This window comes from Penicillium solitum (assembly GCF_028829755.1).
Source record: "Penicillium solitum strain IBT 25940 chromosome Unknown utg000008l_segment0_segment0, whole genome shotgun sequence".
NCBI classification, from domain to species: domain Eukaryota; kingdom Fungi; phylum Ascomycota; class Eurotiomycetes; order Eurotiales; family Aspergillaceae; genus Penicillium; species Penicillium solitum.
In genome coordinates this window covers 4,573,743-4,589,476 of record NW_027072127.1, presented here as the reverse complement: position 1 = coordinate 4,589,476, position 15,734 = coordinate 4,573,743, and the positions used below count along the sequence as shown (strand labels likewise).

General features: G+C 48.2%; 6 protein-coding genes across 6 annotated transcripts; 3 read left to right on the top strand and 3 right to left on the bottom strand.

The window, feature by feature from the left end:
* Window positions 1–122: 122 nt before the first annotated feature.
* Window positions 123–4,062, bottom strand: N7455_011041 (uncharacterized protein; the record flags this gene model as incomplete). Its single annotated transcript, XM_040961179.2, has 6 exons — window positions 123–918; window positions 980–1,073; window positions 1,137–3,163; window positions 3,219–3,308; window positions 3,374–3,642; window positions 3,706–4,062. The coding sequence occupies 6 exons, from the start codon at window positions 4,060–4,062 to the stop codon at window positions 123–125; spliced, it is 3,633 nt and encodes a 1,210-aa protein (XP_040808345.2).
* Window positions 4,063–5,517: 1,455 nt separating this feature from the next.
* N7455_011040 (WD40 repeat domain-containing protein) lies at window positions 5,518–7,587 on the top strand (the record flags this gene model as incomplete). The annotated part of the gene is made up of 2 exons (XM_065606572.1): window positions 5,518–7,301; window positions 7,356–7,587. 2 exons carry the CDS (start codon window positions 5,518–5,520, stop codon window positions 7,585–7,587), a joined length of 2,016 nt encoding a protein of 671 aa, XP_065460535.1.
* A 275-nt stretch (window positions 7,588–7,862) lies between these two features.
* Window positions 7,863–8,918, bottom strand: N7455_011039 (uncharacterized protein; the record flags this gene model as incomplete). Its single annotated transcript, XM_040961203.2, has 1 exon — window positions 7,863–8,918. One exon carries the CDS (start codon window positions 8,916–8,918, stop codon window positions 7,863–7,865), a length of 1,056 nt encoding a protein of 351 aa, XP_040808335.2.
* Window positions 8,919–9,445: 527 nt separating this feature from the next.
* N7455_011038 (PRP38 family protein) lies at window positions 9,446–10,099 on the top strand (the record flags this gene model as incomplete). Its single annotated transcript, XM_040961197.2, has 1 exon — window positions 9,446–10,099. One exon carries the CDS (start codon window positions 9,446–9,448, stop codon window positions 10,097–10,099), a length of 654 nt encoding a protein of 217 aa, XP_040808353.2.
* An 885-nt stretch (window positions 10,100–10,984) lies between these two features.
* Window positions 10,985–12,591, top strand: N7455_011037 (heme-dependent oxidative N-demethylase family protein; the record flags this gene model as incomplete). The annotated part of the gene is made up of 3 exons (XM_040961204.2): window positions 10,985–11,513; window positions 11,577–12,042; window positions 12,111–12,591. The coding sequence occupies 3 exons, from the start codon at window positions 10,985–10,987 to the stop codon at window positions 12,589–12,591; spliced, it is 1,476 nt and encodes a 491-aa protein (XP_040808351.2).
* A 1,384-nt stretch (window positions 12,592–13,975) lies between these two features.
* Window positions 13,976–15,170, bottom strand: N7455_011036 (Zn(II)2Cys6 transcription factor domain-containing protein; the record flags this gene model as incomplete). The annotated part of the gene is made up of 2 exons (XM_065606571.1): window positions 13,976–15,058; window positions 15,105–15,170. 2 exons carry the CDS (start codon window positions 15,168–15,170, stop codon window positions 13,976–13,978), a joined length of 1,149 nt encoding a protein of 382 aa, XP_065460534.1.
* Between the last annotated feature and the right edge of the window lie 564 nt (window positions 15,171–15,734).

The window sequence follows — 15,734 nt, the reverse complement described above, 5'->3', positions numbered from 1 at the left end:
CCCTCTTTCTCCTGTTCTCATTACCCTCCTAAGTCATCAATTCCACCACCGAGCTCACCCTCACCCTCACCCGTAGGCCCGGCAAAAGAAAAGAGCGCAACAAAGTGACATCTACTACCGATCTAGGAGAGCTCGATCAGCTGCCCTTCCATGGGAGTGATTACGACTTCCTCAACCATGGGAGTGAGCAAGACTTCGGCTGGGCTCGGACTGCTGGCCAAATTATCGTTATTCCGAGCCACGACAGTAAGTGGATCCTCCTCTGGACTCGCACCCCCAGCCCGAGAGTCATCATGCTCTTCAAAGGTCAACAGGTCCTTTTCCAGCGGAGTGGGAAGGGTATCTTGTAATTCACTCATAGCTTCGCCTAGACCATCACCGGCCCCGTCATATGTAAGCAGATCTTCAATGGGCGGCGCAGCAGGCTGGGTTTCCTCTGTAACCGAAACTTGCTGACGGTCGTCGTCATCGTCGTCGTCAAAGTTGATTAATTGTCCTTCGACCGGAGCGGCGACGCTCTGTTCGACTGGTACAGCATCCTTTTCAGGACGTTTCTCTCCAACTACGAGCCCAGCCCGGCGATAATCATCCAACACGGCGCCACCCCGTGCAAATTCCTGCCACCGGCGCACACCCTCGACATACCGCTTTGCTTCTTCGTCTGCGGCAGAGGTTGGAGTGCGGGTTGCGGCTCGGGGTCGTGTTATGGGACCGACTTTTTCGTCGCGATCATCATCATCGCGGTCAAAGTCATCCCAGTCTGATCCGGCGTCAAAGATCTGGGTTTTGCTGTCCTTGCCCATACCACAGAAGCAATCGTGAGTGTGCGGTGGAGAGCATACACAAATACAGGGCGTATTGCAGCACTGGCGAATTTCACGGCAGCGCTGTTTGCAAGATACCCAGTCATGTTCAGAACTAATGACGAACGTGATTAGTATTTTGGTGTATATGAACTGTGAATATTTTCGAATCTTACCCATGACACTTTCCGGGACATGGATGTCCACATGGCAAATCCTTGCCACAAGGCTTGTTGCAACCGTCGGTAATAGCGTTCCAGTCCTTAAGAGCTAGAAGAAGTGATTAGATTTTCTCTTTTTCCATTAGCATTTTCAAACATGATAGGTACTTACTTTGGATGAGGGTTTCTTGGTTGTGTCTCGTGCAATACAGAGGCAGAGCGGGGCCGATACGGGGTTCTTGTTGATTTTCAGACATCACGTTTGTAACTGAATGCCAGAAATGGCTGTGTTTGCTAACACATTGTGCATTGCCAAATATGTAAAGCCCGTATTTGGCACGGGACAAGGCAACGCAGGCTCTGTTGTCCTGTGCGAGAAAGCCAATCCCTCGATGATCATTCGATCGAACAAGCGAGAGAATGACAATATCGTTCTCTTCTCCTTGATATGAGTCGACAGTCAGTATGTTAACGTAGAGCTGGGAGACGTTTCGATTCTGTGACTTCTTTCGCATGATCAACTTCCGTTGACCATTGTAGAACGTCAGGACAGTGATACTAGCTGCCGGGACTTTGTTCATCACAAGGTAGGCAAGGAGATTAACCACCATTGATGCCTCGAAGTCATTCACCTTGGACGAGAGACTGTCGTTGCTTTCGTGTGCGGTGTGGTCGAAAAAGAAAAATCGTTTATCTCCCATACCAGGAACCAAGGGGTGATTCTGAACTGACGGATGGTCACGAAGAATATCCCCATATATGGGAGCCACGAGCTTTCTGATTTCCGGCACCATTCGTCTTTGCTCTTGAAGCATAGCGTACGGCATTTCGTTTAGCATCAGACGTTCAAACATAGAGACATCGAGGTGAAAAGGATCACCGGTGAGTTCATAGTCGGCACATTGACCCTTGAGCTGCTGGTGATCACCAACTAGAATGAGATGCTGAAGTGATGGAAGGCAAGCAACTGCAACTGGGGCCTCGAGTACTTCTGCTGCCTCCTCAATCAAGATGACCCGGGGATTCAAACTCGAAACTAGTCCTCTGTATTTGCTTAGACCGGTGGTGGTCATCCCGATGATCTTTGCCTCCTGGAGAATACAGTAGTCACGTTCAAATCTACCAATCTGAAAATTGGTAGCGCAGCCTTGGTAAGTTCGAGCGAGGCGCTGTACATGTTCTCCCAGGATAGTGATCAGCTTCCCACGCAAGTAGTCGTAAACGGCACCACGATATCTCTTGTGAATCTTGTAGAAGTCCTTCTCTTTTAGCAGGTTTTCGACAGTTGCCCGAGAGATTTTGGCGCTGTTGGAGCTGCAAAGACCAGGCGACAATGGGAAAAAACGTGTCTTGAAAGACGACCAGTCATCTTCATATTTTCCATGTTCCACTTCAATCTCCTTCAGCTGCTCATACTCCAGATCAATATCATCATCAGCGAACCCAAAGTCACCGGCGTATTCAGAGTCGAACCCCCTCACGCAGTCTGCAAGCCAAGCCGCCAAAGGATCGGTATTTGCAGGTGTGTTGGACTGCTGCCATTTATTTGCGGTTTCTTGCAGGGAATCAATCTGGTCTTGGCTCAAAAGATCATGGTCCAAAAATAGAGATGCTGCAAGAGGCTTGCCGTTGTTTGATGGTGCAAGTGGTGTTAGGAGTTTATCAAGCTCAGCCGCGAGTTTGTTCTGTTTCTTTCTCATTGGAGTCATCAAACCTACTTCAATTGTCAATAGACCCTGGTTTTGTCTGATCTCATAAGGGGTGTGCTTGCGGATTTCAGGATCGGAAGTTCTTCCACCCAGCCGGACGTAGTTTTTCTCAAACACCGAGATATGCTTTATCAGTTGATCAAGAGCATGGTTAGTTTGAGCAGCAATAATGATCGGTGGGTCCTTTGGATCTTTGTTTGAGAGCATCATTCTTAGAGTAGCTATGGAGGTAAATGTCTTGCCTGTTCCAGGAGGGCCCTGAATGATGGCCAGTCTTTTAGTCAACATCTGATTCAACGCTGACCATTGGGATTTATCTAGCTTTCCCATTGGCTGGGAGGGCCATCGCTTGAGGATATCGTATTTTTTGGTGACATCAAGTGCAGAGGATTCGGACAATGGCGTGAAGTCCATGAATGGCGCGGTGTTAATGTATTCCGGTGCATTAATGTCTTTTGCCAAGCTGCAGATTTGTTCGTTCAACGGAAAACTAGATAAGATTAGATTATCCTTTCAATAAGAGCAAGACTGATTTGTTCCCCGACCTTTCTTTTGACAACTTTTGCAATGCTGTTAGGGTGTGTCGATTTGCCTCAAAATATCCCGCTCGAGCCTCAACCATGATCCATTCTTGTCTAGTGAGATATAATAGTCAGTATCATCATATTTTGCACAACCACACGGCCGTGTTATTACTTACTGTGGATCAACCTCGATATCGCCAGGCGAGGCCAAAAAGAGATCGACCTCTGGGGGGTCTTTCTCAACCGCTTCCAGCAACCGACAGGCCACAACAGCGACGACGCATTTGCTCGAGAACGCATTGCGCTTAGGGGTCAGGGCGACAATTGTTCCAGGATTAAGACGGTTGGAGTACGTCCAGGAAATGTTTTTGCCCGCGCGGCGAGTAGAGAATTGGATGTGTAAAGCCAAGCCCGCGCGGGCTAGGGTAACACCGACAACGAAGACCTTTGATGAGAAAGAGTATAAGAATTATAACCTATAAAGTCTAAAGAGAAAGGATTTACTCACCTTCTCATAGACGGAAACATCGGGAGTATCTTTCATAGTAGGATCAGCGCGAACTCGGGCTACAGCATTTCGAAGTGGCGCCACCGAGTCTTCTCGGATCAATGAATAATGGGCCTCTAGGTATCTCTGCTTGGAAGTCCAGGGTTCCGAAATGCAATTGGGGGTAAGAGCAACAACGTCTCCCGGTATATCTGTCCCGAGGATTTCTTCAGTCGAGGGAAGTTCTGGCTTGGTTTGCCAAAGTCTCCAAGGCCCATAGATTGGTAGATCCGGGTCGAAATACTGGCGGATTTCTGGATTAACTGGCTTGACCTGCTCCTTAGGCCGATGTCCATATTGAGAGCGAAAGTGAGACATGATTGTCTAAAGAATGGGTGGGGTTAGCCTGTATTTATTCCAGGGATCATCTTCGGTATCGTCCTTACCAAAGCTCTTTCCTGCAATCAATGCCCCCACCGCCCAGACAGATTTTATCCTTTGAGAAGTCACCCGTAATATTTCTTCCTTTTTCACAGTGAGACTTTATGAAGCTGTGGAGAGTGGAAAGTGGAAAGTGGAAAGTGGAAAGTGTGGAAATGAAAAGGCGTAGAAGAAAGAGAGAAAGGGTCGAAGTCAAATCTCGTGCTGAATATGTGTCAGGTGGATGAGGTCGGACGAATTCAGACGAAAGGTGATAAACTGTGTATGAAAATAAGTGAGGTGCGAATGAGCAGCGGCAGAAGTCATCTGGAAGGAAGGATGTCGAAGAAGGATAGAACAAAGCAAATCAAAGTCGAGAGAAAGGTTGTTATATCAGATCTCTTGTAGATTATGTACATATTCCACTACCTAGGTATTTATATGTACCTAATAGTGACCAGATATATATCTGATAGTATTACATGCTGAAGAAATGAATTCATTATGTCTACGTACCTAATGAGGTTCAACATTCCATACAAGACCACATTGGTCACAGATATAGTCCAAGCTCCATGGATATTCAAGGATATTCTATTTTGCAAATGACATGACTACTACCATAATTTACTTTTACTAGTATTGCATACATACATATGTACATGTATGTATAAAATTATAAAATCCTCCTAGCAAATCTGTCAAGGCTTTAGACTTTTGAGTATTGGTAAAAGTAGATCTTCAAGGTCATCCTTGCTATTTACTAAATGAGTTTAATGTAGAGATATAAAAAGTTATTACTCTATTAGGTAGACAATAGATCTAACAATTGATGCGACGTATTGTAGATATATTGTAGTCCAATGGTACATATGTATTTATATCGATACCGGATAAAATGATAACGCGGTTATAACGACAGTGTCTCGATTGATCCGTCATACAAAAATCGGTAAAACCTCCTTTCTACGATTGTCGTTAATTCATTATTATTCACCCTCTCCTTTCCCCCCCCCTCTTCTTCAGCAGTTAGCACTTCCAATACAGTTGCATTGTTCTCTGTCTTCTCCTGACTTCTTATCAATATATGATATAACGATTACCCGAATATAACAATTATATCGTTATAAATAGGTTTTACTGTACCTATACAGCTTAAGGGCCCTTGATGCTGATTGGTCCGCCAAGCATCGAATCCATTCCCAGATTGGTCCATTTTAAGCCGCGACGAACGCGCGACTCTCTCCTTTGTGTACTCCGGAGCTGGAGCATATATCCGATCTCACCGTCATTTGCCTTATTTCCGTTTGCACCGGAGCCTTTGTTTGAAAAACCCCCGATCCCCTACTTCAATTGCGGCGCGCAAACGGTAGCTACCCCACAAGTCGGACTGCCACAAGAGCCCCGGTAATCATGGCTTCACTGGAGGAAGAAGAGGACCGTGACATGGGAGGTATGGCAATTGTTTGTTCCAATGGCCCAAAGGCCGACTTCATCGATCCCAACCTTGCTAATCATCACCGCCTTTCCCTAGGCTCCCAGGACGGAAGCTCCGATAACGAGAACGACAATGATATGGACGACACAATGCGCGACGTCGATGATGGCGAGGGCGACAATGAAAATGAAAATGATCAGGACGGGGATGGCGATCAAGATCCGGATAGCCCTTCGAATGCGAGTCAGGCGTCGGACGGCCCTGGCATGCAACAGAACACGAATAGCAATACCGACAACATTGTGTTTGAACCGTTCTCCATTTACCACCCAAGTGTGCGCCCCGAATGCCTCACAGCCCGGACCTACGATGTAGTCCCAACCACCGCCGCGCCACATGCCACCTCGATCAATGCCATCACAGCGACAGCGGATATGCGTTGGGTTTTCACCGGTGGATCGGATGGGTTCGTGCGAAAGTTCAACTGGGCGGATTCAATAAACAGCAAGCTCATGTTGACCGTGGCACAAAGACATCCCTTCGTGGATAGTGTGGTCAAAGCTGGAGTCCTGATGACATACTGGGAGAATATGGATGGTAGCCACTTGTCCCCGGTGTACTCTTTGGCCAGTCATAGCGAAGGACTGTGGCTACTTTCTGGGTTAGAATCTGGGGCGATTCGTCTGCAAACTCTCCGCCACGAAGAGGGCAAAGAAATTGCCCTTCTGCGACAACATACCTCGGCAGTGTCCTCCTTGACCCTCACATCAGATGAGGAATCATTGCTCTCTGGGGGCTGGGATAAACGAGTATTTGACTGGGATTTGAATACCGGTCAAGCTAGACGAGCTTTCGGTGGCAGCGGTGGACAAATATCTGCTGTGCAGATTCGACCAGAGTCCAGTCTTCCGGTCCCCAAGGATACAATCGAACCACAGCAGACCAATGGCACATATGCATCAAATTATGCTGCCCCCGGCACAAACAGCTTTAGCTTCATGGATACTTCCCACGACAATGGAGATACTGGCCCAGCCGAGAACCCGCAGGCGGGCTCTCCGGCGGACTCACTCTTTGGCGGAGCGGATTCATTATTCGGCGATGCGGACGGCGGAGCTGGTGATGGCAATGAGCCATCCGGTGGGGTATTTGGGGTAGACGAGGACGACGAGTTTGGCCGCGCTGTAGCCAATGGTGCTATAGCGGATGCCGACGCACCAGGAGAAGCTGATGATGAAATGCCTGCCCAACCAGACGTGGAGCAAGCACAAAGCACACACAATTCTTTGTCAAAGCAAACAAATACTCATACAGATGAACCGCTCCAGAACATGGAAACGAGCGATGCGGACATCCCGAACGGTCCAGTGCAGCCGGTTGTCAATGGACTCCCCAAAGCAGAGGATCTTGAGACACCTCCACCAGCCCCTGACTTCTCACAAAATCCTCAACAAGAGCAAGGTGTGACGAGCGATAATACGTTCTTGGCTGCCTCAATCGATGGGGCAATCCGAGTTTGGGACCGGCGACAGCTTGATCCTGTCGCCCGCATCACCCCCTATAATTCTCCTCCATGGTGTATGAATGCTTGCTGGTCACCCGATGGAAATTACATATACGCCGGACGCCGAAATGGTACTGTCGAAGAATACAGTCTACATAAGGGTTTGAGAAATGCCGAACGAACATTTAAATTCCCACAGGGCAGTGGGCCAGTGACTGCACTCAAAGCCATGCCGAATGGGCGTCATCTTGTCTGGTGAGTAAAAGACCACTAGGCAATACAGAACCACTTTCCTAACCTTTCTTCCAGTGCCTCTCATGATATCCTCCGGCTTTATGATCTGCAAAATGAGCAAGGCGACCAGACTTCTCGCCATTCGCCAGTTCCCTTCCTGATCATTCCTGGCCATCGAACCGGAACTATCTCTCAGCTGTACATCGACAATGCATGCCGTTACATGATCTCCACCAGTGGGAACCGGGGCTGGGAAGGAAATACCACTGAAGTCCTCCTTGGTTATGAGATCGGTGTGCCGCAGTAGGGAAACTTATGAATCATGGATATATAAACATGTAATGGACCATAGTGACTCATAATAAACGAATACCATGACTTGAGATCCGAAGCCACGAGAAACGCACACAGTTGGATTGAAACAGACCACCAACAGTTGTGGCCAAAGGCCCAAACTCTGAAATTGAAACGATTGCCATGTAAATGTATCGTACATGGATGCATATCACAAACACCGACGCCAGTTCCCCTCCATATTTACAACATGTACAAGACCATGTCACATAAAAAGCCGAAAGATCATTACTCATCATGAATGATTTCGTCCAAGTCCAACCCCTCACAAACTTCAGCTTGCTGGGATCGCCAGGTCCCAAAATGAGGATTGTTAGCCCACTTGACATGTCCATCACGATCGCTATCGAAATAGACATAGCCAGGCTGGTCGGCATCTGGCGATTTCGCTGCTTTGGCAGCACCCCGAGGCCCAACCACAAGACTACCAAAACCAGGCAACGCAACATTGGGAACATGAGTTCTTGCCTCAACATTTCCATTCTCGATATTATTGACAGTAATGAGATATACAGGCGGAAGATCTGCCTCACGGTTTGCACGAAGCGGCATAGGAATCCATGCCTCATTGTTATACGACTCTGGCCGGTCTTTGTCGTGGCGGAGGGGCAGGGGCCGACCCAACAGCATATCATCCAGTTTGCCTGTGTCTAACAGTATACCAGGTGTTTGAACATAGAGCACGCTGTCATACTGCATGAATTGGATCTGGCCCAGGTGGAGCAGCTTGCTGTTTGTTGTTGAGTAACCTGCAGCTGTGGCTGCGGACATGTCGATGGGGAGGAGCCATATATTATATTTGGCGCTGGCGGCGCGTAATATCGATAACGCTTTAGTGGCAGATGAGCCTAACCTTTTGGCAGACATCCTGTCCCATTGCTCCGGGTACATGAAGAGGCGGTCCTGGACGGCTGTTCCGTTTGTGGAGAGCTGTTTGAAGAAGAGGATTGCGGAGCAGATGTCTGATGGATCTGGTTCCGATAGCATTTGAAGATAGGCATAGTTTCCAGTTGAGTCATAGTTGGGTTGACTCCCGATAATTGGTATATCTTCGTCGGCCCCATACCCCGTGTCTGATAGACCTCGTTTTAGTGGCTTTTGGAATGCGGGGCCCGACCTGTGCCTGGCCTTTTGGGCGGCTTCCTGGGGTTTCAAAGCATGCTGAATGTTCTTGACGGATTGCTGCTGCAAGACATATCCAGAGAGAAATAGCAATGCGGTAAATATGCAGATCACTCCCATCGACACAATGGCCGAAACTGTGGAGGACGTTAAAAGAACCATGGCCACAAGGGAAGCTGCATGGATTGGATAGAGAGAATGTGATGAGACAAAATTAAAATTTTAGACATGCATGGCCCCCTGGCTGGCATTCAAGATATAACAACCTCGGACTATTAATCTCCAAGGATGTCGTATTGTTAGGCTTGTTTCATGACATCAGGTTGTTTACGTTGTCCACGCGACTATCGATAAGCGGTCTTGGCAGTGTCACTTTGCAGCATTTTGTTGGCCAAGAGGGTTATTTATAGTCGGGCGTTGATCGCCCCTGGTCTGGATCAATAACATATGGACATTATTCCAGCTGGCAATTTAAACAGGGAAATCAACGGTTGAGCAATGTATGATGAAGGCAGAGCCTATATACCCCTTTTTTGTAAACACATCTGAACCGCGGCGGTGATAAAGGCGGTGATAAAGGCGGTATCCCCCAAATCCGCATTATCGCGATGGTCTCAAAAAAGCTGCCGTAGTCCTTTTTCGTTTCTCTTCGATGCCTTGGCACTTCCGTATCCGCCCTCACCTCCAAAATGGCAGCTCATCGCGCCGATGCCAGCTCGTTCCTCGATAATCGCGGCTACAAGGGCCCCCTGGTCCGTGGCGTGAACCCCGCCACACTCTTCGAGAAAGCCGTGCGCGACCGCATCACCGACTCATACTATTGGAAGGAACAGTGCTTCGGTTTGAACGCGGCGACTCTGTGTGATCGCGCAGTCGAATTGACCTCGATCGGTGGAACATACGGTGTCTCTGAGAAACCAACTCCCTTCCTTTGCCTCGCATTCAAGCTCCTCCAGCTCGGGCCTGACCGAGACGTCATCCTCGAACTACTCAATTACACCGACCCTGGCAGTGGCGATGAGGCAGAAAATCCAGATGCTGCTCTTGTCAAGGAACGAGGTGACTTCAAATACCTCCGCGCGCTTGCGGCATTCTACGTGCGACTGACCTTCGAACCGGTCGATGTCTACAAAACCCTTGAACCACTACTTCTCGACTACCGGAAACTGAAGCGACGGGTGCGCGACACTTTCACCCTCACATATATGGATCAGTTTGTGGACGATCTTCTCACCAAGGACCGTGTCTGTGGTACTAGTCTCTGGAAGCTGCCGCCGCGGTCACAATTGGAGGACTTGGATTTGCTTGATGAGCGAATCAGTCCTTGTGAGCCAGAAGATTGATCAGTCCTACATGATTTTCAGCGCACAAAAACACAATCCCGCAGAAGGGGTAGAGGCAACCAGAAAAGACAAGACTAACGCGTCGGGTTATAGTGAGTTTTGTTCAAGTGGCCAGTGCTGCGCACTGTCCACGGGTGCTTCCCCCATAATCAAACCGTCACCTGCCGCCAAGCCTCGGGACATTTTTACCCTTTTGGGTAACAGAAGGGCTTCCACTTCGGTATACTTGTTCCCAGTTCTTATCTCTTCTTGTTTGACTGCAGAATCAATTCATTCAAGACAATGATTCTCGTGTTCTATCCATATTGAACAGTGTAAGGAGTGAGTTGACAGCTAAACCATCACCTCCGAACAATAGCAAACCACATGTCTCTAGTATGTACTGATAGCGTCGTAAACCCGAAAAACCGGCGTAACTGATATACATGCACCTTGGCTACTTTCGTACCCCTATGTGCATGGTAGAACACATGATAAGGAGATCTGGAAAGAGTAACATGATAAGCATACCCCGGCTCTCAATAAACCGCCTGTGACGTCGACACCACAGAAACCAGCATAAACAACCGGTATTTCCACTCCCAACACGGCAAATCCAATCGAGCGAGATGACCAAAGAAGCTATCCGATGCGTACCTCTTGTCACTGTGAATGGATGCGAATTTCACCCCCGCTTCGGACATCTCTCATCTAAGTGCAACGATATCCGAACATGCTTTGCGCACTGTTAGTCCGGAGAGTACTTATTCACCTTGGCCCCCGTCCGTCAATAGATCTGTACTCACTTTTGCGAACCCTGCCCTCTGCGACTGTTGTGATATAAAGCCCGTATATTGAATCCCAATCCACCTCCGGTCTGCCCTAACTCGTATGGATTGAGCCGCTATGGATTTTCTATCGACCCCGGAGAACCTCTGGCGAGTTGGACTCATCCTATTAGCTGCCACCGGAGTCTACGCCCTCATTAATCGGACATTTGGCAGATCTCTCTTGGCTAGTGTTAAGCTGCGTGGTCGAAAACACTCAACTGCCCGAACACCACCCCGGTCTTTCTCTCCGGAGAAGAAATCTGCAACAAGCCCCACTGCCCCATCTAGCTATGACAATGTTCTCCCACCCCAACGCAGACATACCCTTGCAGACCTTAATTGTGATGCCGCACCCGAACGCGACGTGCACGAAGATAAAGTGCGTCGGCATATTCTACCCATGAGCGCCGACTATAGAACCAGCCCGGGCGACAAGTATACACCGATGGGATTCTCAGTGGCAGAGATTAAAGGACTTGGAGACTTTCCGGACTATGCGACTCTAAGTGGAGTTCCACTTCCTAGCCCATACCCCGAATTCAATATCGAAAAGGCACTGCCTCGGCCATATCGTCCATTCCGGTGGGCGTATCACCAAACTATGTGTACGTCTCATAGAAACTACGAAGCATGATTTGAAGCTAATCACCCCCTCTATTCAAAAATAGCTTTGACCAAGCTCGAGACAGACTGGTGGATCGAGCTTGAAAGTACATACAAGAGCCGCATCGCCCAGCGCAAAGAACTCTACGCCAAAAATGGCAAGGAAGTCCTCGATGCCATGCCAGGCTCCGAGCTTGCATGCAAAGAGTTAATGGAAATGGTCTTGCAATTTATCTGCGCCCGGTACCCGCAGTATTTCACACTGGTTGACAAGCGCGTACTGCAGAACAAGATCCTCGGTACCGAGCAGGACATCACAGCCATTCCGCCTCTAGAAGTCCTTTTGGAGAATGTACCAGAGGACTTCGCAATCATGCTTCGTGACGAAAAGACGGGATTTTATTTCCTTCGTGCGGCGGTAATCTGCTCCGCGTTAGGGTGGAATGTCGCGTCGAAGGTTGGGAAGCAGCTGCATGAGATCCATGAGCCGATTCCGGACTATAAAGAAAAGATGCAATTCTCGATGGATCGGTATGTTGGTGTTGTTTCAAATGGAGACTACGGTATTATCAAAATGCTGACGGGGGAGGATGGTTTAGATTTTTCACCAAGATGCCGACTGAGAAACCAATCCAGCGAGGCTCGTGGGGCCTGGAAATTGGACAGCCATTATACATGCCACCCGGCGACCCTCACGAACTGCAACGGCTATCTCAGCGGGCTGATTTGACCATTGATGAGTGTCATCTGCGGGTGGACTGGCAGACTCTCAGGCGTCTGCCCTTGTCCGGTGCAGTTATTTTCAATTTCAAGGGGCTTTTTACTCCAGTCACGGAATTCCGTGATGAGCCTGGCGTACCGGGCTTGGTGATGAAGGTTGTTATGGAGGGAAAGAAAAACCTCATGGATTACAAGGGTGTTTGGCATGTGCAACATGTTGTCCTTCCTAAGTTGAAGGAATGGGCCGAGGAGCAGAAGGATAATGGGCTAGTCCCGAAAGATTGGGAAGTATCTACTTTGGATGATAGTCCATGGTTTAAGGGTTGGCAGGAGAAGTGGCATCGGCAGCAGGGATTCTAGGAGGTTGATATGTGATTGTTCGCTGTTTTTTTTATTTCCATTCTTGAATACATATGTAGTTTCATGATTCCCAAGGTGGCAGGTATCGTTTGATCCGTCATGTCTGCTCCTTTGTCTATCCTCACCACTTAACGGGGCTCAGAACCAAGACACATCCCACAAAATTCCACCAGACAATAAACAGATTCTATGTTTTTATTCTTCGCCGCCTTGTAATATCCACATATCACTTGTGTACAAATTCAGGCCAAAAGTTTACCGTGTGTAGGTATGTAAATAAGCATAATAAGCAAACGAATCGCAATATAATATCTGACAGGTATATATGTAATTACCTTTCTAACCTTTGAAACAACTCAGTGTTGGCAGGCACAACTCCACCAGACTTGGTTAGTGTTTGGGTTAGGTACAAGTGAGGACTCGGAACACACCCCAACAAAGTACCACACAACCAAGGCCGCTACCAGGAATCCACTCAACCGCAAGGAATATCGAGGGACAACCGACAACCCTGGAACCGTAACAGTCTGTAATGGGGTACTATGGCGAGGGCACAAGAGCCACCGGACCCGCAACCGACAGAGGACGAGCCGTTTCCCACGGATACCAACCGCTTCGAAGTAGAACCTGTTCTAGATTATACAGTGCGCCGCGTAGCTCGGATTAGATGGCAGCTTGGGTAAGCCAGTCGTCAACTTGCTTGGGCTGGCGATCGATTCGTTGGGGCTGGGGTGGATTGGTTGAGCCCAGAACTCGGCTCATTTAGCCTAGAGGTCACCTCGTTTCGGCTAGGGATCGTATCATTTCATTTGGCCCGGAGGTTGATTTGTCCGGAGCAGTCAAAGTGATAAAGTTTCCCTGTAGGAGAAAGGAGAAATCCCCAAAGTTCAGCAGAATGCTTGCTGACTGGCCGTTCGAAACTTTTGACGAAAGTCGGTTTCAAGTGAAATATGTTGGAGGTGACACTCTTGGCCGCACCAGTCTCGGTGAAGTTTCGCTCCCAGGACCAGTTCCTTCTGGTCCGAAGTCATTGGAATTGCCTTCATATCGGCTGCTGGATTCTTGCAGGTGTTTAGTAGAGCGGAAAGTGAGAGAATGAGAGTAAACAGTAACACATTAACCATACGATTGGGTTGGTGATTGAAAACTCTCTGAAGCATGACCGCGCACGAGTCACAGATTCGATTCAATGGCAACGAGAGTAGGAGGATTGTGGTCTCTACATGGAAGAAATCTGCAAATCTAGATTCTTACTCAGGTAGAAAATCCATCTCTCTCCAAACAGAGCCTAATCAAAAAGGTATGAGACTCGAGGCTCGCAACTCGTAGTTATCAATATTCACACTTTTTAATGGTGACTCGGCCAGCAGTCACTCCATTACTATTACACAGAATTTGGCACCATCAGGGATTGCCGCGGCCAATGAAGCCATTCTTCCCACTGGGGTCCAAGATACTGAGTGATTGAGTCAACCAGATACTTGCCGCCATCACAGAATACCCACGACTGTTTGTGGGTATCAACGAGGGCGCCGAAATGCGCCAAGATAACCAAAGCCTCACATTTCCTCTGCGCAACCAGATCGATGTATTCGCGAGGGACAAGTATCGGCCATGCAATGAGGACATCTAAGCTGTTGTGCCCCGGTAGTTGGCTGTCGATCATAGTGACGACGGACTGCAAGGCCCGGATAGCCTGTTCATATGTTTTTGTAGTAGTTTCATTGTGACCCAGACCTTTGATGCGGTCCAAAAGCACATGGCAAACTGGACCTAGACTTTTGTTTTCTGAAGGAATCCTTTGTCCGAGATCCAGGATCGGTTTCAATGCTGTTTGTTGTAAGAGTTCCCATCTCCCCCCGCCTGCGACAGTGCGTACCCCGGAGTGTAGCACGACATACTGAACGAATTGGTCAAGAAACCCCTCAAAGTCATTGTCTCGATAGACCAGTGTCTCACAGAGCATATGAAGCCCGAGAATGCCAGCGAATAGGAAGATCGCGACGTAGTTTTCGTCATTGATTTCCGATGATGAGCTGTTGAATGAGCTCAGTGCGTAACTCTGCAGCTGGGTAGAGTGGTGTCGGTAGAAATCTTGCTGTCCCGGTCTAATTATGCTGAGATGCAAAGAACTCAGAGATAAAAGCTCGTTCATGAGATATGGCGCACCCATGCCATACCGCAAGATATCTCGGAACGGGATATCCGAAAGATTGAATGTTTTCATAGCCTCTGAACAGAGATTGTGAACAAGCTCCACATGAAGCATATTAACAGGAGCATCTTCGGGATTATTGCTAGGTTCTTGGGCGGGCGAAGAAGTCACGGCAGGTGATACAACAGTGGGTGATGCAGTAGCAGTTTCACTTCTAACACTGCGAGACTGCTCGGTAGGCACAGGCTCCAAAAACTTGCAGTGTCGCTGCGAACTAATACAGTTGGAACATATTGGTCTTTTCTCATCACACTGAGCGGGGTCAACAGCTGCCTGTAGGTGTTGTGGGACGACAAACCTTCATGTGGCGGCGCTTGCATTCAATGCAGCCATTTCGAGATTTTTTATGTGTTCTTCGGACCATTTTCACCACGCTGTGATACAGAAAAAGATACGGCTAGGGCCGGGAGTCTTGGTTCCGATACGCGAGTAGTATATTTCAGACCCCTGGGCCCATGGCAAAGGCAAATGGTGCAGCCTAGATAGCCCTAGACAGTCTGCAGCAAGCCAAATCACTGGGCCCACATAAACTATATCGTGAATCCACTTGAAATGTCTTGAATGACTTCCAAAGTCGAGGTGAAGTTGAAAAAATGTGAGAATACGCGTATGCACGGACCATATACCCACCTTTCATTAAGGTTAAAGGCCTTGGCGCTCGGCGGCTCCGCCGTTTTTGGTATCGACCATATAAAATATATTGGGCCTGCCTATTCAAATATCTAATTATATAATATTAGACTCTCCTGCGGAAGAATATATACGCTTGGTCGAAAGAAGGTACCGGCTTTTGCAAAATCTGCTATATTTAAATCTCATCCAGGCACCCATCACTTTCATTTTACCACTTTCAACCTTGTGATTCACAACCAATAAAAACCCAAACTTCAATCATTTCCCCTTTTTGTGAGAAAGGGACTTCTCACTA